The sequence below is a fragment of the Manis javanica genome, chromosome 9 (assembly GCF_040802235.1).
Source record: "Manis javanica isolate MJ-LG chromosome 9, MJ_LKY, whole genome shotgun sequence".
Lineage (NCBI taxonomy): Eukaryota > Metazoa > Chordata > Mammalia > Pholidota > Manidae > Manis > Manis javanica.
Window position 1 is genome coordinate 118,711,315 of NC_133164.1, and position 19,561 is coordinate 118,730,875.

General features: G+C 40.6%; 1 protein-coding gene and 1 long non-coding RNA gene across 4 annotated transcripts in view; one reads left to right on the forward strand and one right to left on the reverse strand.

Moving 5' to 3' along the window:
- RTTN (rotatin) overlaps positions 1 to 19,561 on the reverse strand; it is a 130,317-nt gene that overhangs the window by 68,064 nt on the left and 42,692 nt on the right. For 2 of the 3 annotated variants that reach the window (XR_012121272.1, XM_073213206.1), the window contains exons 16-26: positions 19,034 to 19,153; positions 17,611 to 17,750; positions 14,652 to 14,823; positions 12,985 to 13,084; positions 11,060 to 11,148; positions 10,584 to 10,701; positions 7,025 to 7,121; positions 6,372 to 6,440; positions 5,510 to 5,698; positions 4,039 to 4,278; positions 2,694 to 2,838 (exon numbers count right to left, since the gene is read on the reverse strand). Coding sequence is in view for 2 of the 3 variants with exons in the window: in XM_073213206.1 (XP_073069307.1) it covers positions 2,694 to 2,838; positions 4,039 to 4,278; positions 5,510 to 5,698; positions 6,372 to 6,440; positions 7,025 to 7,121; positions 10,584 to 10,701; positions 11,060 to 11,148; positions 12,985 to 13,084; positions 14,652 to 14,823; positions 17,611 to 17,750; positions 19,034 to 19,153 (1,479 nt within the window). In the remaining variant the exon portion in view is untranslated. The remainder of the gene's footprint in view (positions 1 to 2,693; positions 2,839 to 4,038; positions 4,279 to 5,509; positions 5,699 to 6,371; positions 6,441 to 7,024; positions 7,122 to 10,583; positions 10,702 to 11,059; positions 11,149 to 12,984; positions 13,085 to 14,651; positions 14,824 to 17,610; positions 17,751 to 19,033; positions 19,154 to 19,561) is intronic. The other variant, XM_037000755.2, reaches the window with a different exon arrangement.
- On the forward strand, positions 13,101 to 19,001 carry LOC140843462 (uncharacterized). Its single transcript, XR_012121275.1, has 3 exons — positions 13,101 to 14,109; positions 16,566 to 16,740; positions 18,007 to 19,001. It is a non-coding gene; the product is annotated as an uncharacterized lncRNA (long non-coding RNA).

The following is a 19,561-nucleotide window of genomic DNA, read 5'->3' on the forward strand; positions in this document are numbered from 1 at the left end:
TGGCCTGATGAGGCTGCAAGGTCCACAGTGACCCAGGAGGAGTGGTGGTGGCCTGATGAGGCTGCAAGGCCCACAGTGACCCGGGAGGGGTGGTGGTGGCCTGATGAGGCTGCAAGGCCCGCAGTGACCAGGGAGGAGGGGTGGCGGTCTAATGACGCTGCAAGGCCCGCAGTGACCCGGGAGGGGTGGTGGTGGCCTGATGATGCTGCAAGGTCCACAGTGACCCAGGAGGAGGGGTGGTGGCCTGATGAGGCTGCAAGGCCCACAGTGACCCGGGAGGGGTGGTGGTGGCCTGATGAGGCTGCAAGGTCCACAGTGACCCAGGAGGAGTGGTGGTGGCCTGATGAGGCTGCAAGGCCCACAGTGACCCGGGAGGGGTGGTGGTGGCCTGATGAGGCTGCAAGGCCCGCAGTGACCAGGGAGGAGGGGTGGCGGTCTAATGACGCTGCAAGGCCCGCAGTGACCCGGGAGGGGTGGTGGTGGCCTGATGATGCTGCAAGGTCCACAGTGACCCAGGAGGAGGGGTGGTGGCCTGATGAGGCTGCAAGGCCCACAGTGACCCGGGAGGGGTGGTGGTGGCCTGAGTGGGCACTGCAAGGCCCACAGTGACTGGGGAGGAGTGGTGGTGGCCTGAGTGGGCACTGCAAAGCCCGCAGTGACTGAGGAGGATTGGCAGCAGCCTGAGTGGGCACTGCAAGGCCCACAGTGACTGGAGAGGAGTGGTGGTGGCCTGATGACACTGCAAGGCCCGCAGTGACCCGGGAGGAGTGGTGGCAACCTGAGTGGGCACTGCAAGGCCCTCAATGACTGGGGAGGGTGGTGGCGGCCTGATGACGCTACAAGGCTCGCAGTGACCCAGGAGGAGGGTGGTGGCCTGATGACGCTGCAAGGCCCACCGTGACCCAGGAGGAGGGTGGTGGCTTGATGACGCTGCAAGGCCCGCAGTGACCCAGGAGGTGTGGTGGTGGCCTGAGTGGGTACTGAAAGGCCCACAGTGACTGGGGAGGGTGGTGGCAGCCTGATGACGCTGCAAGACCCGCAGTGACCCAGGAGGAGGGGTGGCGATGCAGCTCACAGTCACAGTGATGAGACATCTGGTCCTGCACACACGCACGCATGCACACACACACATGCACACACCCTGTAGCACTACAACTGTATAAATGATGGTTGTGCAACACAATTTAAATATTATAAAAGACGAAAAGTAGAAATAACAGAGCTAACAAAAGCTAGGAGAAGAAAGGGGTAGATAAGGTAGGTAAGTAAGATAAATAAATCCAAATTACCAAAAGTAAGCCCAGAAAACAAATGAAAAGAAAAAAACATTTGCAATTCGTATCACAGATAAGAAGCCATTCTCCCTAATTTATGAAGAGCTCCATCACCAAAAGAGAAAAGGAGACAGAGAGCACACGCGCCAGAGAAGACTAAGAACCCAACTGTGCGGCAGAACCAGCGGGGGCTCAAGGGACAATTCACAGCAAAGGACACAACAAAGATCTCCATCTCACTCAAAATACGTTATCTATTTACAAAACACAAAAATAAAAAAAAATTTCGGTACAAATACACATACACATGTACCTCTGCGTTTGTAAAGGACCCGGCAATGAGATTCCGGCATTTAGTCTGTAACTACACTTGCACAGGTGATATGGCCCGGGTAACATTTCTGGTATATTTTAACAAGTTACGAAATTAAGGTTATGTGTGTTTCTTGTAATTCACTAGATACTTTCTTTAATGTCATATGTCTACTAGTGAGTTAGTAAGTGTTTACCGGGTGCTTCCTCTCTACGAGGCGCTATGGTACCTGCTGGGTGTGCCTCTGTGAACCAAGTCCCTCTTTTCACCAGCCCACAGTAACGTAGGAAACAGTAAACATCTCAACAAGTTCTATACACACACAAATTATGTTCATATACATAGAATAAATCTATAAATACTTTAAAAAGTATATCAATTAGAGTTTGTAACTTAAACTACATTGGTCCTTCATATTTTTTATAGAGAATCATGTCTTCAAATGAGCTTTGCAAATGTATTAACATACAAAGCAACATATTTGCCTTACAAGGTCTACTATCTTCTGTATCAATTTAGGCCCTCTTTTCTAATTGTTATGTGTTTTCTTCATGATTCTTATGCAAAGATTTATCTTTACTAGGTTAAATAAATTCATGGCATTTGAAAAAAAAATACACAGAACGACAGCGTGCTAGCTTCTTGGGTTCCCGGCAAGCTTCTCAGAACACAGTCAAATACAGACAGTGGAGAGCGGTGGGGGCTGGAAGGGTAGAGACGGCAGTGAATAACCTTAGGCCTGGGCGTGGTTGGACTCATTCTTCCCAACCTCACCGTCACTATACCGCTCACTGCCTCTGTCCAGCCTCTCCACATTCCTAGGCACTCCCCCTGCCCCAAGCCCCATGTAACAGTACAGGTACAGCAGAAAGCTCACCTAGAGAACAAGTTTTGGTACACACCAAGAAGGTCCCACCCATTCTATAGACTTTTAATTTAATAAACTTAGTCACAGTCATACTAGGCAGGCCATCTACACCAACATGAGGATTACTTTACTCAACATGGGCTGCATAATATTATACTTCTCCATTATACAGCATTAATAGCTCTTACAAATAAATCATTAGTCAAGTCTAAAATCCAAATTCCTTAACAACACTTACATGTCTAAGGAGTAATTCCAGAAGCCAGTTTAGAAGTTCTACTGATGAATTTTTTCTTTGTTCCTTCAATAACTTATTTAAAAAATGTATGATATCTATTAGCAATTTCTCATCTTCAGTGCAAGCAGGAAGGACTTGTAAAAACCTACAAAAAGAAAACAACCATGGTTTCTAATCTTTAAAATAAGTGACTTGTGATAACTATTCAACTGACTGAGGAATGGGGTGCCAATCTATTGTGTTTATCAATTTTCAGAGTGTAAATATTCCCCCCACGACTGAGGTGAGCCACCGTAACGCAACTGTGGAGACCTGCACTGTGACACACCCTTACATAGCACTTCGATAGCACAGCCGTACTAGATACAAATAACCTTGAGATAACGGCAAAATGCAATATAATTAGGAAGTGGTAACTTTTGTACAGTCATTACCTTTATTTTTATATAATTTATTTAATTGGAAGTTTATATAGTTTAATTTCTAAGAATGGCTGTATTTAACAACTTGCAAACACCCTGACATTTACCTGCCAGCTCTCCCACAAGGCAGTACTGGCTGGCTCCAGCACACCACTGGAAAAGCCAGTTAATTAGCTGAATTTTGAGAATCTATACTTAATAATGGAGTTCACAATTTGGAAACTCATTTAACCTTGCATTTTGAAAATTGCACACCTTATGTTTAATAGAAAGTTTTACAGTTTATACTAAAGTCACATGAAGACTGAAATGTAGAACTGCTGGCAATGGGTGCTTATCAGTCTTATTTGTCTCAAAGGCAGCCAGCCACCTACTACCAGTTAAACATGTTAATTTACAAGCTAGAGCCTTCTCAGGAACTACGAAAGGACCTCCACATGGCAATCAACTTTATGAAATTCAGAGTAAAAAGAAAAATGAGATAATTGACCTAAGAAGAAAACAAAAGCAAACAAAACAGCCCAGTGCATGTGCCCAAAACCTATTAATCAACCCACTAACACCTTGGCTCATTTATAATATGGACAGAATACACATGCAGTTAGTTCACCCATGTCTTATCCTCATCATTTACTTTTGTGAGATAGATAAAAAAGTAAAATTTTATATGATAGGATGTAAAAATAAATTGTCACATTTATTAATAATTCCAAACTGCAGTGATCAAATTAAAATATTCCTCACTATTATTAGATTATTTGTTGCAGGTAATAAAAATCCTGCAGGTTTCCTTTCTTAAAAAAAACATTTCTTTCATGATAGCAACGATAAGAATATGTGCTCTCATCTTCAAAGATGTGGAGATAAACCCAAATACAATCAATCCCAATCTTTGAAACTGGCATCCTTCAGCTCGCACTGACCTGTTTAGGGTGGTGTGCCAGGACAGAGACTTCAAGGCAAGCCCACACGGGCCAGGGCTGCCCTTTAAAGATAACCTGTCATTCAGAAGATAAAAATTCATCCTGGTGATGGCAGCCCTCACTTCCCTGTGGGCTACCGCCTCCACAATGGAATGCAGACAGTCCTTCAGCCCACTAGCTGTGTGTGTTATCTTCAGACTAAGGGTGTCCTCTGCGGATAACTTCAATGTATCTGCAAATCTATCAAAATGAAAAGGAAAGAGCAACAAAGCTATTTAAATAAAAGCTTATATTCATTTTGATTGTAAACTCTTTCCCCAAAGTTCTGTTTTATCTTCATTTTCTTTTAACTAAACATTGACTCCTGGCCCAAAGAAAATCTGCTGTGTATCTGTCAGTATTAGGGTTTTTTCACTGGCATCCTAAGGGTTTATACTAACATTTTCCTACTTACAGAAATATACTTATCATTCAAATAAGAAAGTACTGAGAGACTGGAGTATTAAGATACTCAAAAGTAACCCTCATCTTTATCACTGTAATGACAACATTCACACACATTTTCTGGCACTTTTACTCTCATCCACAGCACTTTTCCTAGTGATTTTCATCTGTTAACTAAACACACTTTATATAATCTCAAAACCAACATGGAGCATAATCTTTTTTCATTGAAATTTCCTTTTGTGATAGTTTTTAGAAAGTAATGAGCCCCAGTGAAATAAGCCAGGCAGAGGCAGACAAGTATCAAATGATTTCACTCATCTGTGGAGGATAAGAACAAAGAAAAAAAAAACTGAAGGAACAAAACAGCAGCAGACTCACAGAACCCAAGAATGGACTAACAGTTACCAAAGGGAAAGGGACTAGGGAGGATGGGTGGGAAGGGAGGGATAAGGGGAAAAAAGGGGCATTACTATTAGCAGACATAATGTTGGGGGGGCATGGGGAGGGCTGTACAACACAGAGAAGACAAGTAGTGATTCTACAGCATCTTACTACACTGATGGACAGTGATTGTAATGGGGTATGTTGGGGGTACTTGATAACAGGGGGAGTCTAGTAACCATAATGTTGTTCAAGTAATTGTATATTAACGATATCAAAAAAAAAAAGTAATGAGCCCATGTAATCTCTTTTTTTAAATTAAGGTATCATTGATATACAATCTTATGAAAGTTTCACATGAGCAACATTGTGGTTTCAACATTCACCCACATTATCAAGTCCCCCCCTCCCCAGCCAACACCACTGCAATCACTGTCCATCAATGTAGTAAGACACTACGGAGTCATTACTTGTCTTCTCTGGAGCACATGTAATCTTTAAAAGAAAGTTAAAATTACATCAATGGAGAAGCAGAATCACAACGTAAGTAAAAAAGCTACTTGACCTAAAGGAAAAATAAAACCAACTGATTAATTATATCAGTTCAATGGGAATGTTTTTTCAACTAAATGTAACAGCTTACTCTTGGATTTTAGCTTCGGAGTTAATTTGCTTCATCAGATTATCGGTCCCATGATACCATGACAGGTTCCAAGCGATTCTCAGCATATCTGAGACAGGCTTCAAGGCCAAACAATCAGCAGCTAACGGCAAAACTATGGAGTAAGGACTCACAGCATGGTGGCCAGTTACTTGTACTGGCAGGTGATATCTAAAGAAAACATACAAATAATTACAAACTGCTAAATTCTTAAACACTGTGCAAAATGATGAGCCACAAAGGAGGACTAGTTCTATGCCTCCCATTCTACAGCAATACAGAGATCTCCCTCACAGCCCCCGTTTTGAACAGTTAACATGCTTTATATGGTATTTCAATTGTTCTCTTGCCATCCTCTCAACTCCCAAGAACACTGTCCTAAACTCTTTCCTGAGGATTCCCTATGCTATATTAGAGTGGTTCGCAGAGATGACTCATGCCCCTTGGGGTCAAGGCCACAACTACAGTGAACCACACAAAAAAGGTGTTGAGCCAAAAAACACAAATGCCTACTTTATGCCAAACTCTGTTATCTATCAGTTACATGGCACTATGATACCCATTTTACAGATGGCCAAAATGAGTCCCAAGAGGCTAAATTAATTGCCTAGGTTCACAGGGGTCACTAAATGACAAAATCATAACTTACTATAGTCACTTGAGAACACAGCTGTATCATCAATAAACTCAGTCCCTCTGTGCTACCAAGAGAACTCAAAATATTTTTAGATCTATGAACAGATTCAATAGCAGTATCTCTTACACTAAAGTTAATTTAACAGTGTTTAACAGGACAGCAATGCCTAGCATGTTCAAATGTTAAAGAAATAATTTTATTCTTTACCTTCTTAAAACTGAAACAGGCAAAGTGAAGATCGATGGTGAAGAAGATTTATTGGGAGGATTAGCAGACCTATTTCACAAAGGAAAGACACAGCTGAGTAGACCATAGTTCTCTCTGACAAATATAACTTGCTTCACTTCCTCGACTGAACTTCAAATCAAGAGTTGCAACTGGTCCAGCTAATACAGTCACAGGATATTTGCTACTGCCTGGACGTGCCTTAGAAGGGTAAGTGACGCTTGCCTTTCGGAAGCCCACATAATACATGACTCACACTGCACGCGCTGTCCTGGCAGGTGGGTCTGCGTCTCCCTCCCTCTGATCCTGCTCAAAGTCAGTGTTAATCAGATATTACTATCCTAAACATCTTCCCAAAGGTTTTTTTTAAATTAAATATTAAAGAAAAAAATACAGAAAGTTGAGAGTATGTTTTGGAAAATGTACTTATAATGTTCAAAAATAAAAGCTCAGGGTGACTTTCTGAGCCAATGTGTTTTCATAGTGCTCACTCAAACCCCAAGTCATACCACTATATTTACCATGGAAAGCATAAACTTCACAAGTCCCAGGTTCCCATGTGTTGCTATAAGATCACACCAGAAAACTTAGGTAAATATGAAGAATAAAAAACCTTTAAAATTCTTATAGCTCACCACATATCCATCCTTGATACTTCATCAAATAATAGAAGACAAAATAATGCTCCAACTTCAGTCACAACTGTACTATCTTCATGAAATATCAAGGAAACTGAGAAATAAAAAACATAACGTTATGAAATATTTTTATCTCTAGAAAGAATAAACTTCAAGTTTAAAATATCTTCACTCAAAGGAAAGAGATGCATTCTCAGAGAAATGCAACATTAACCCAGATAAGCTGGCATTACTAACACAGTGGCTCTCAAGCTTTCAAGTGTATGTGAATCATCTGTGAAGTCTGCTAAAACAGTTTGTGCTTTGGTGGGTTTGGGGTGGCCTGTGAATCCCAAAGACACATTCTGCTGGTCCAGGAACCACACCTGCAGATCCACTCACTAGACACTGTCCAGCTTCAGTCAGTCGGAGAAGGAAACTGATCCAGCTTCCAGGGAGGTTCTGACAAATCATTTGAACTCAGTTCAAGTGTGCTCATTGAAAGATCTCCTTAAAATTTCTGCCCTGTCCTACAAATATACAATCATAGAACTTAGATTTGACATTAAAATATTGTTTGTGCTGATGCTCTTGGTTTGCTTTCGTGTCTTATTACAAGATAATGGAAAAGCCAAGTGCTCTGAACCAGCTTGCAGAAAGCCAGCACCACCACCACTTCCCGTTTGGTGAAGTGCGCGGTCCAACCCCTTAGCAATAATAGGCCTCGGCTTCCACCCCTGCAACGTGCCCAATGCTACAGCTTCTCGGTGCTTGGTAACTGAAATTCTAAGCGAACAGGGATGGGGGTGGTACCAGTCACACAGGAGTAGCAGTGAACCAGAGTTAGCAAATTCAGTGAAGCAACAGGAAATTAGCTTTGAAAGAAGGAATTTTTACTAACTGTGAGAAAAGGAAAACATCATGATGTATAGACATGATAAAAAGAGCAATGAGCTAAAAAGCAAAGAAATAGAGACACATGTAAGAATTTATGATAAAGCAGACATTTCATATCAGAGGCGATAAAAAGAGCCATTAGTATTTCCAAGTACCTAAGAAATTATTGTAATACAATTGCCTATAATATGGGGAAAAAATTAGATCCCTATCTTATACCATATTCTGTTTATATTAATAAAAATTAGTCAGTATTAATTAATATTAATACAGCAAACTGAAACTCTTAAATACTGTGCAGTAGCTATTTGGTTTTGTGTTTTTTTCAGAAGGTAGATTCATATGAAATAACACAAGAAAGTATTCAAGATATATTTTCAGTTGGAAAAAAAGGAAGCGACACAATACTTCAGTATATGATACGAGAAATACAATCTGTGTGTATAGAAAATAACATTCCAGATGATATACGCTGAATAGCACATTCTACTTTGAGGAAATTGAGAACAATTTTTAAAATTTTTAGAATTGTACTTTGTATAGTTCCATACTGCTTGAATTTTTACAATAACTCTGTTTTAAGTTTTTTAATTATTTAAAACAAAAGCAAATCAACCAAAAAAGGAACACTGGGTTCTTCCCTTGCCTCCAGCATTATCCAGGTATGACCTTGGCCATCACTAAATCTCTTGAGGCTTCAATTTCCTCACTATAAGATGGTGCAATAAATTATTTCTAAGTTAATATATAACCCTGAATACAGAGTAGGATTCTGTGATGACATCAAGTTTATAATTCAAAATAGTATGTCTGAAAGATTGATTATTATACCCCTTTAATCTATTCTCCATGCTGTAAACAATAATCTTACTGAAACACATACTGTTCTATGTAAAAATCTTAAATGGCTTCTCACTGCTCTTTACTATGACCTACCAGGCTCTGCGTAAGCCACCCTCCCTGCCTTATCTCACCATGTTCCCCTCACCACAGACCTCCCCAAAATCCAACCATTCGTAACCAACCACCATCCCAAACACACGATTGTCTCTCACGCAAACCATGGCTCCTTCTATGAGGAAATCAACACTCTCTATTCAACTCCTATGCACTTCTGAGATTCCAGCTTACATGCCACATTCCTTGGAAACACTCTGATGTTTTTCCACCACCCAAACTACTCAGAACACTTCCTTTAGCACCAGGAATCTCACTCTGATAGGTATTATACTGTATTATGTATTGATTGATTTGTGAAAGACTCCAACTATATTGTCAGTTCCATGAGGATCATTTACCAAACTCATCGATATATCCCAAGGGTCTAACATTGTACTTAGCACATGGTAAGTACTCATAAATGTTTGCTGAGATATGAATTTTCCTGGTGGAATATTTGGTTAAAAAACAATTTTTCCCTGAAGCTGAATCCATTAATGAGAGATAATGTAATTCATGTTCAGACTCACTGAAGTAATTTTCACAAACATTAATGAGATAGAAAAATTGCTAAATACCAAAAGGATACAGATTATGCTGCCTTAGAAAGTGCCTTTGAATCTGCTACATATTCAAATAATTTAAATCAAATTATAAATGAAAAAGTAAACCAAGGACTAAGTAAATTCTACTGAATGTGGTTAATAGGAGGATAATTGCTAATGAGATTACAGAAAACTAGAGACCCATAACTCTTTCTTCCAGATCAACCCTTAAAAAAATTATAAAATTTTACACTCTATTCAAAATTTTATGATCAGACCGAGTCTGTTTAGAACTGTACCTGGTGTGGACCTTTGTCAGTACTATTAAATAAACTGTGTCTTACTCACTTGGCAAGCAGGAGCCATTAGAAGAAAAGAAAAATGCTAAAATGAAATTACTATATTCTAATCTGTATTTTAATAATATTTTGAACATAAATATCATTTATCTCTTACATGACTGGTAACTGAGAAAGTTAAGCACATTGAGACATTTGACCAAGATGCCTCTTGTAGAGTATTTCAAAGCAGCGGCCTGAACTTCTGGGAAAGAAAATAGCACAAAATGTTATCAAGCTCTCTACTGAGAAGAGTTGGAAGAAAAAAAAAGAGAACAAAACTACATGGAATTTGCCATCTAAACACATTACTAAAATATCACCAACTGAAGTAGGTTAAAAAAAAAAAAAAATCACACACTATAAAATGTAATAAATTAGTGCTGAGTCACTCAGGATGCTCCAGTGCCCATACCTCAGACTGGGTCCTGTACTCTTAGTGCCAGTTTATTGTCATAATCTTGTACCACACCAAAGGTTCAGGATGTACAGGCATTAGCAAAATTAAGAATGCGGAAACAGATACCGGAAAGAAGGCATAATGACAGCAGGAGCCGCTTTCCCTTTATGGGTAATACTGAACAGGCTGAGCGCCAAATGACAGCCATGTCAAGGCCCCAAGAACAACCAGAGGCTTCGGCCTTTCTCAGCTGTAAGGTCCACTCAATAACAGGATTATAAGGAAATTTCCACAGAAGTGTTAAATATTTTCCACTGTGATACATTTTTTACTGTCATATTCACAGAAAACCTTTGTTATTCTGTTAGTAAAATGGAAAGTAAATGTTACCTACAGAAAAAGAATAACACTTAAAGCTTGAGATTGATCTCATTATCAGCGTAATTTATTTTACTCACCTCTGAATAACAGGGTCAAGAGAGAAGACCGCTGTGAGAGGGACGCACGCGCGACGGGATCAGCACAAAGAACTTTCCTCAGGAGCGTGAGGCACGGCTGGATCAAACATTCTATAACCTGGCCAGGAGGGAAAAAACAATTTTCATCAATTCTAAGGTGAAATGAAATATTCTATAATACTGTCTTATCCTAAATTTCATGCTTTTTCATCAAAATCATGTGAAATGAAAATTCATGTAAATATTAAGAAGTATTACTGAAAATAAGTTTTGCATATACTTCTGTTTACATCTCTTACAGAAATTTTAAGATTACTTTTTTGACTCACAGAAATAAAAAAATGAACAAGGTAGTGGGTGTTAACTCAGAACTTAAAACTCCAAGTACTTATCCAAATTCACCTGAATTCAATTTCAGGTACAATTAATAAAAACACAAATCTGTAAAAACATGTCAAGATACACATTAGTCTTACCTTGCCATCCAGACCCACACATTCATTTAAATACTCAATTATCTTGTCAACTAGGCATAACTTTTTCACCACAGCATGTGTTTTAATATCTGTAGACCAAAAAAAGTCACGAGAAGTTAAAGAACATTTTTAGGTTTAAAAATAAAGAACAGATATCCATACAACTCAAACTAATAAAAATAGTTATACTTGGTGTTGAAATTAGAGGATGAAACTGTAAACTTTTTAATTTATACACACTTGAAAATTATGAAAACTTTTACATAATAAGCACTTCCATAATAAATCAATGTAAAAATCAAAAACCATTAAAAAGAATAAACAAACTAGTTCAGACTCTGCAAAGTACTATAATTTTAAGTATACAAATGAATCCTTTTATTTGTACATAAATATTTTCTTTGTATTGTTTCATTGACAATTCTTTTTTCTAAATCTATCACCTCAAAATGTTTAGAATTAGCCACAAATTACTGTTTAAATATATCTTACAATATGATCATTTTTCTATTAATAAAAGATCCCTATCCTCAAACTGTAATAGAAAATATAAAGGGAAAGAGATCGAAACAAACTCTGTTTCTAAAGACTACACACTCTTTTATAATTATCGTGTGTGTGTTAGTGTGTGCACACACACATGCACATATACATTGCTATGCAATCAATGTGTATGCCTCCCCAAAATGGATACACTGAAACCTAATCTCCAGTGTGCTGGTGTAGGAGTGGGCCTGTGGGAGGTGATTTAGCCATGAAGGTGGAGCCCTCATGAATGGGATTCGTGTCCTAATAAAAGAGGCCCCAGGGAGCTTCTGAGTCCCTTCTCCATGTGAGGACACAGGGAGACAACAGCTGTCTATGAACCAAGAAGCAGGCTGTCACACGACACGCATCTGCTGGAGCCTTAGATCTGCATGGCCAGCCTCCAGAACTGTGAGAAACCGATTCTGCTGTTTCTAGGCCACCCAGTCTACGGCGCCCTGCAGACTAAGGCACACATTTACACCCAGACACACACATACTACAGCTATTACTAGAGACAAAAACTCTAATTGCTTATAGATTAGTTACAAGTATTTAACAATCTGCAGACAGATTTTCTTAATTTGTTCTTCTATGTTCTCACTGGGAATATACAAATGCACATAAAAAGAAACATACAAGTACTCATGCCTGCCACAAATATGTTGGAAATGCTTTTTCTAATAACTCTCATCCCAGTTTCCATTAATGTAAGGACAGGAATATTACCATGTCCTACTTTCCAAATTAGAAAAACTCTTTTTATGTAAGTGCAAAGTTATCATTTCTTTCAAATATTAAAGATAAATCATATACATCACACTTAGGAAAAAATTAAAAGCCCCAAGAATGGGAGCTTATGGAATAACAACACTACAAACATAGCTAACAGTATACTGTGCCGGTTACGTTTCAAAATAAACCTTTAAAAAGAATACAGTTACACTGCATTATTTTTATTTTACCTGCCCACACCGTACTTTTTGATGGATTTCTATGAGCAAGTCAGAACACACTGAAGACATAAGGCAACATGAAATTTACTATTAGAATTGTTATCAGTATTTTAGAAAGAAGATAATTCCATCAAATGATATTTGAAAGGTCAAATAGTGATAATCCAGACGAGGGGTCAGCAAACATTTTCCTGGAAAGAACTAGACAGTAAATATGTTAGGCTTTGCTGGTCATATAAGGCTTTTGTCCCACATTCTTTGTTTTGGTTTTGGTTTTGTTTCAAACAAATCTTTAGAAATGTAAAAACCATTCCTAACTCACGGGCTGTAAGTAAAGGCCACCCTGGGTGTGGCCCACAGTCATCGCGCGCCCACCCGATTCCACCTCGCAGCGCCCTAAGGCTCCTTCGCCAGCAGCAGGGCACTTCCTGGGAACGCCCTTACCTTGCGCGATCACCGCCAACTGCTCTGCAGCGGACTTCCTCACAACAAGGTCGATACCATCTGAAGTAAAGATACCGTATACCTTCTCAACAGTCTCCAACTGAAAACGAAAAAGAATAATGCATCTACTTCCAGTTCTCCAGTAAAACGTTACAGCTCATCCCTAAGAGCCAAAGCTCAGCAAACCAACTTACTCAAATGACCGGCATGTTTACATGGGAACTCGCCGCCACGAAGCACTAGCTACGTCGGGGAGCTTGGGATCTAGAACAAAGAGCTACCATGTCAAATGAGACTCTCTTCTTAATGTATATTTTTGCTAGCAAGTCACTCAAAACCCATTAGCCACTTTCAGAATTACACAGAAAACATCCAAGTCACGTACCATCTGTACAGGGAGTCCCAGGCGGAGCTGAGCAGAGCGACCCAACAAGCGCCTCGGGGTTTCTCGGGTGCTCCCGGCAGCCACCAGCTGCTCCTCCCAAGCCCTCCCCTCTCCCTCTTCTCCCTCTGGAAGGCCGCGGGCAGGCGCTCTCCAGGAGCCGCTGGCCAGCAAGGCAACAGAGCCGCCCCCTAGAGCCGAGCCCCGTCCCCGCACGCCCCAACGGAACCCGAGGCGGCCGAACTCGGCAGGGAAGGGGGCAGCAAAGGCCAGAGGCGGCACTCCTTTCTCCCACCCTCTGCTACCTTCCAGCCCTAATGCAGCTCCCAAAAGACAGTTCCGGAACCCCCTCCTCCCCACCTTCCTCCCCACCGCACGCAGGGCACAGGAGTGACTTCCAGTGGTTAGTACTCGGGGAGTCCTCACAGGGCCTGGTATGTGCCCAGTAGGTTCTCCAATCCTGTGGCCACGGCTGTCACATGGCTCTGAACACTTAGGTTAGCACACTGAATGTGTTTCCCCAATTTAAAAACATCCACGGTACTACATGTGTCTCTACTACATGATCACAGGCTTTTGGGGGCCGATCTGAACTTAAAACAGAGAGACCGCACAGTGTAAGTCATGGGAGAAGCTATGAAACACAGGAATGAATCAATGAGGATAACTGCATTGGTCTAGGAAGCCGCAGCTGCAGCCCTGGATGAAAGAATGAAAAGGGAAATCGATGCTACATCTCTAAGGTATGTACAGAACCAAAGATTTTAAGAGAGATTAATGACAAAATCTCAGAACTAGTGTAACATTTAAGATAAATTGCCTTTGCCTCCTTTTTTTTTCTTTTCCTTTTGAAATGAAGAGGCTGAAAATGTCATGGGGACTTTTTCTCTTTTGCTATTACCAGCTATTATCAACATAAGAAGAATCCCCAATAGCTTTTCTGTCAGTGACATTTGTTTTTAAGAGTCATCACAGAATTTCTTTCCACTAGATTAGCCTTATGTTGTATTTAAGATACTATTCAAATTAATTTGCATTTCCAAAATACATAGTAAATGAAAAGGGTCACAATGCCTGGCATATAGTAGGCACTCAAGAAATATTTGTCCAATAAATAAATGTATCCAGAAGCCAGATAAAGCCAGAACACAGTTTCAACCTAGCCGTGAAGAACCACGTCTCTCCCTGTCTGGTGCACACACACACTGAAGACTGTAACACACAATATGTGACACACAAATATGTCAAATAACCACACAGTAAGAAACTCAAAAGTTATAGTCACCTTAATAATCAGTTCTTTTCTGTCATCCAATTTGAGTTCAATAGGCTTTTTCACAATAAATAAATTAGGAACTCTGGAAAGAACTCTGGCATCTATTAAAGGGCGCTTTTTATCAGCCCCTTCTTCCTGTGTGAGATAACATGCTAACAGCTTTAATGCTCGTGAACGGGCCCTGAAGAAACAAAGTATTTAAGTCAATATTGAAGTCAATAAAATTATTACATGATATTACTATAATTTACATAAATTATAAATGCCTATAAGCACAATGAATTATTATACATCAACACAATGATTAGCTATGCTTACACTGCAATTACTAATGATATTTTACTTTTTCTATTAAAATATTTAGTGTAGAACTACAATTATTCTTCCAATTTCACATTTATAAATAAACATCTGAAATAAAAAATAACCAGTAATTGCAAATGAAGACAGGGTCACTGAGAGTGTCAACTTTAAAGTCCACTGTTAACACTACAACCTCAAAAAATTAATCTGTATATTAAATCTGTACATCCTGACTGCAAGTCTAGTGATCCATCTTTATCAAAAGATTGTCACCCATGATTACAGAGTACAAACACGTACAGACTATAAAGGCCCATGAACAGAGTACAACCATGAGGGTGAACCTCCAGCAGAATAACCACACTAAGAGCTAAAGGGTGATATTGTGACCATGTATGAACATCTTGTATCAGTGGCCAGATTCTTCTCAAACATGAAAATGTGAATACTTATGACCCCCATCAAAATTCTATTCTTTCTAGCCTAGATTAGGATTAGGGTCAATTGAATGGGGAGGTGGGAAATTTCAAGAAAAGTTAAATACTGCATGACATTAAACAATGAAATGGAAAAACAGAAAAACCATCAAGTTGGAAGATAGTGAGACAACCATGTACCTACCACTCGTCCAACAGGCTCTCCAACTACATAGGAACTGGGTATATTTTAAATGATAATCCAAATTCCAGGTTTTAAGTACTTTTGTGAGACAACAATTTAGACCTTCGCACACAGGAAGGCCACCTTGCTGCGTGAAGTCCTGTTGGCCTTAAGTTCCCTCATCATGACACTGAACTTGCTTTATTACAATTAATGATGAAGTATAACTAATTAAGATCTCTCTTCCCAATTACGGGCCCAGTTCTGTAAGGGCAGTGGTGGTGTCTGTGCTGTGAGCTGCTACATTCCCACAGCTGGCCACAGTTGTCAGGCACACTGCCGACAGTGCGTGCTTGCCAAATGTAGCAGAAAGCAGAAATCTACTGTACTAATAGCAGGTCCCATCTTCAGAGGACTAATATATACTCCATGATGGTGTGGGAAGTCAGGCAAACTTTCTCCCTCTCCCATTTGCTGTTAACCTCACGAGCACTTGGAACAGCTAGACACCTACATAAGGCTTCCCCTTGCCCCTCGCACCCACCACCAACGCTGTCAGTATTAACATCTGGGCCTGCTGGTTTAAGGACAGGTACAATCCCCAGTGAGAAGGCTATGGTAGGATACAGAAAGCATGTATTTATGCATTCCTTCCTCTAGTCTATGAATTTCGTATCTTTTCAGGGTTAGCATGGGGCAACAGTCTGGTTATTTCTCTTCACTTATTTCTTTCAATAAATACATTTTGGGCATGTTTATACCCAAGGTACTATAAGAACTTTGAGGATATAAAGATTACCCAGTTGGTAGAGTTCCTGCCTACATGGAGATTACGGTCTAGTAGGATGGGGTAGAATCAATCAAATAATGAAAACAAGTATATAATTCAAATTGTTTTACGTTCTGTTTTAAAAGAGAATTACCTCACCCAAAGAGTAGTGTGGGCTTGCTCGGGGCCCTGGAAGGAGACCTCCAAATGCTGGCCAAGTCCTGCCTGATAAGAGCCTCTTTGTTTACCAGGAGACCGTAGGCCCCAAAGGAAATAAGCTTCTATTGTGTTGAATCACCAACTCTGGGGGAAGGAGTCGACTTCGGGACACTGAGGAAGCCAGCGCCCGGGGGGCACACACCCGTCACTACCCTCTCCTGCCCTCCTGCTTCCCGCACCACCCTCCCTCCACTCTGCGCTTCACAGGTACTTTTTCAATCTTCTTTTGATTTTCCTCCTTCCACTCATTTAATGTTTTAGGTTATTTCCACCTACTTCCTTACTTTTCAGTCTGATCATCTGTTTATAAATAAGCTGCTGTGCTATCCTGACGTAAGGTCTGGGGAAAACAAAATTATCCGTCATTAAACGATCATCTTTTGTCGTCCTACCCTTTCAACCCACTCCTGCTCCTCACTGCTTATCCCGCTTCACTCGAAGCTTTTTTTCTCTTCTCGATGAAGGAAAATTCAACCAGTTACCTAAAGAGAGCAGCAGAGCAGATTCATGTTGCACTACAGAGAGGGAAAGAAGACAACGTATTTCTCCTCCTTTTCTTTTAGTTAGAATGTTACTTACAGTAATGGTGGAGGAAAGGACATTTTTTCAGCACACCAAATAAGGGGACAAGCTAAACAAGATGAAGATGCCTGCACACTCTGGTATCACAGGCAATTTTATGAAAGACTTAACTTTCAGAACTAATGCTTCGAAAAGGGTGTCTCCAAGAGGCTAGCAATTTCTAAAGAGAGAAGACAATGAAAACACTGTAATTGCTGCGACCTCTCTGTCCCCATGGCCTCTGCCCTACCTTTAGCACCGCTGAACAGCGCCTGGTGAGGGGGCCTCTATCGTGGACCGACCTGGTCCCTGGGCTGGGAATGTATGAAGCATTTCAAGAAGGCATCCAGAGCTTGTGTCTGTTTACCTGCAGCAAGGGTTTCCTCCCTCTGTCTGATAAGGGACAATCACTGTCCTTTAACTTCTTTACCTCTGTACGTTTCAGGTTGATATAATCACTCCCTATCTCAGAACGGTCCCATGAACTTTACATGCAAGAGATTCTGTTGTACTTACGACGGCTTTTTCACGAGCAGGAGCCGCAGTACGGACTTTAACCGGGCGGTGCTGGGGAGAACCCCTTCGCCTGCCTCAGGACCTACTGTGCTTAGGTGGAGAATGCAGTTACCCAGAGGGTCTTCTGGGTCAGCATAGCCCTAACGGATTTCATAAAAAGAGAAATTAGGGTTTGACTTTTAACATGGTGCTTAACTTTTTAATTTGAAAATAGGAATTATAGTTATGCTGTCAAGCAACTCATAAATCTCTTTCAATTCAGTCGAATAGTCACTTTTCAAAATAACCTATATGAGGTAAGAAGTGTACATAAAATTGTTTTTAGAAAATAATACTAGAGAACTTCAGGAAAATACACACCCCTCTTGACACTTACTAATTTTTCTATTTTTCAAGATCCTAGTAGTGACACTTCCCCTGGATGAGGCACTTCCCAGATCTTCAGACCTGTCCCCACATGACAAGGATGGAGACCTACAGACACATCTTCCCCGAGCCAGACTGCGGGAGTTTCCGGGCCCGAGGCTGGGCACTCTTCTAAGGAGGAATGTTCCACACAGCAGCAGGAGACCCATCCCCACTGAGAAGGAACTGGTGGTCACCACGGGGGAGGGGCTGGGCGGGTGGGTGGAGTGGGCGAGGGGCATAAAGAGGCACAGACTCTAAATCATAATATAAGTTGGTCACAGGGATGGTAGGACAGCATGGAGAATATAGTCAGCGGTTCTGTAACATCTTTCTATGCTGACGGACAGTAACGGCACTAGCTGGCATAAGGATTTAATAACGTGTATGCAGTTGAGTCACTGTGTATACTTGAAGGCAATATGATACTGTATGTCAACTAAACTTCAATCAAAAATAAATAAATAAATAAATAGGAAAATAAATAAATAAATAAATAACAGAGGAGTGTTCCAAGGATGGCGTTTCCCATCTCCAGCTTCTCGCCCAAGGAGGTAAGGACCTGAGCTTCCCTCGCTCCTTTGATGCCCAAAGGGCAGCTAAAAAGGCTGTGTTCCCAAGAGGCTGTTACTCAAAGTATCACTCTAACTACAGACACACACGGATGGAATTCCGGAGGCAAGTTGAGTTATATTATATCTGCTTAAAAGGCACTGTCAGGTTTTCCTAAAAGCCTTTATATGAGTCTGAGTTCTATTTTTCACAGTCAAAGCCACTTCTTCCCCCAGTGGGGAAGTATACACAGATACATAAAGTATACACAGACATATTAGTTATCCTGGTTTTCGCTTCTGCCAGAAGCATGACGGCCACCCACTTCCTGTTCAGTTATCCACAGTGCCTTCACGACTTCTCTTCATTTCTCTCACAACATGACAGTCCACTGTGTACATGTGTTTAAATCAATCGCATTCACCAAAGATAAATGGCATCATAAACGGGGAAGTGTACAGAGTACCTGTAGGACTGGAATGACAGGACAGAGAGCCTCAATAAACTTGTTCCAGGTCACCGCTGTCATCACCAATCGTCCCTGCAGCAGGTGCGTCAGAATGGCCCTGGCGGCAGCATTCACCTGCTCAGATAAAGTGATGCGACAAAGTGAGCCAGCCCACCGCATCACCTGACACACCTTTCACGTTTCATAAGATCTGGAAGGGGGCCTAATTAACATCTCTTCTCTCAAATGTTCCTCTTTCCTTTGCATCATCTTACATTCTCTTCTTGACCAGTCCTTCTCTCTCAATGATTTCCATTATTTTTTTTTTACCTTTTTTAACTTTTGAAGGTATATTTTTTCACTGACTAAAAATTTCCCTAATTAAATAACTCAATAACCTGTTTACTATGACTACTAGATAGTTCTCCACACCTTAGATGAAAAACATAAGTGGTTCTGATTTTGAGATTCTCACATTTTCTTTAATATCTCTTTTTATGCAAATAACACCTCAACTGAACCCATACATCAAAGAAAAGTTGCCTT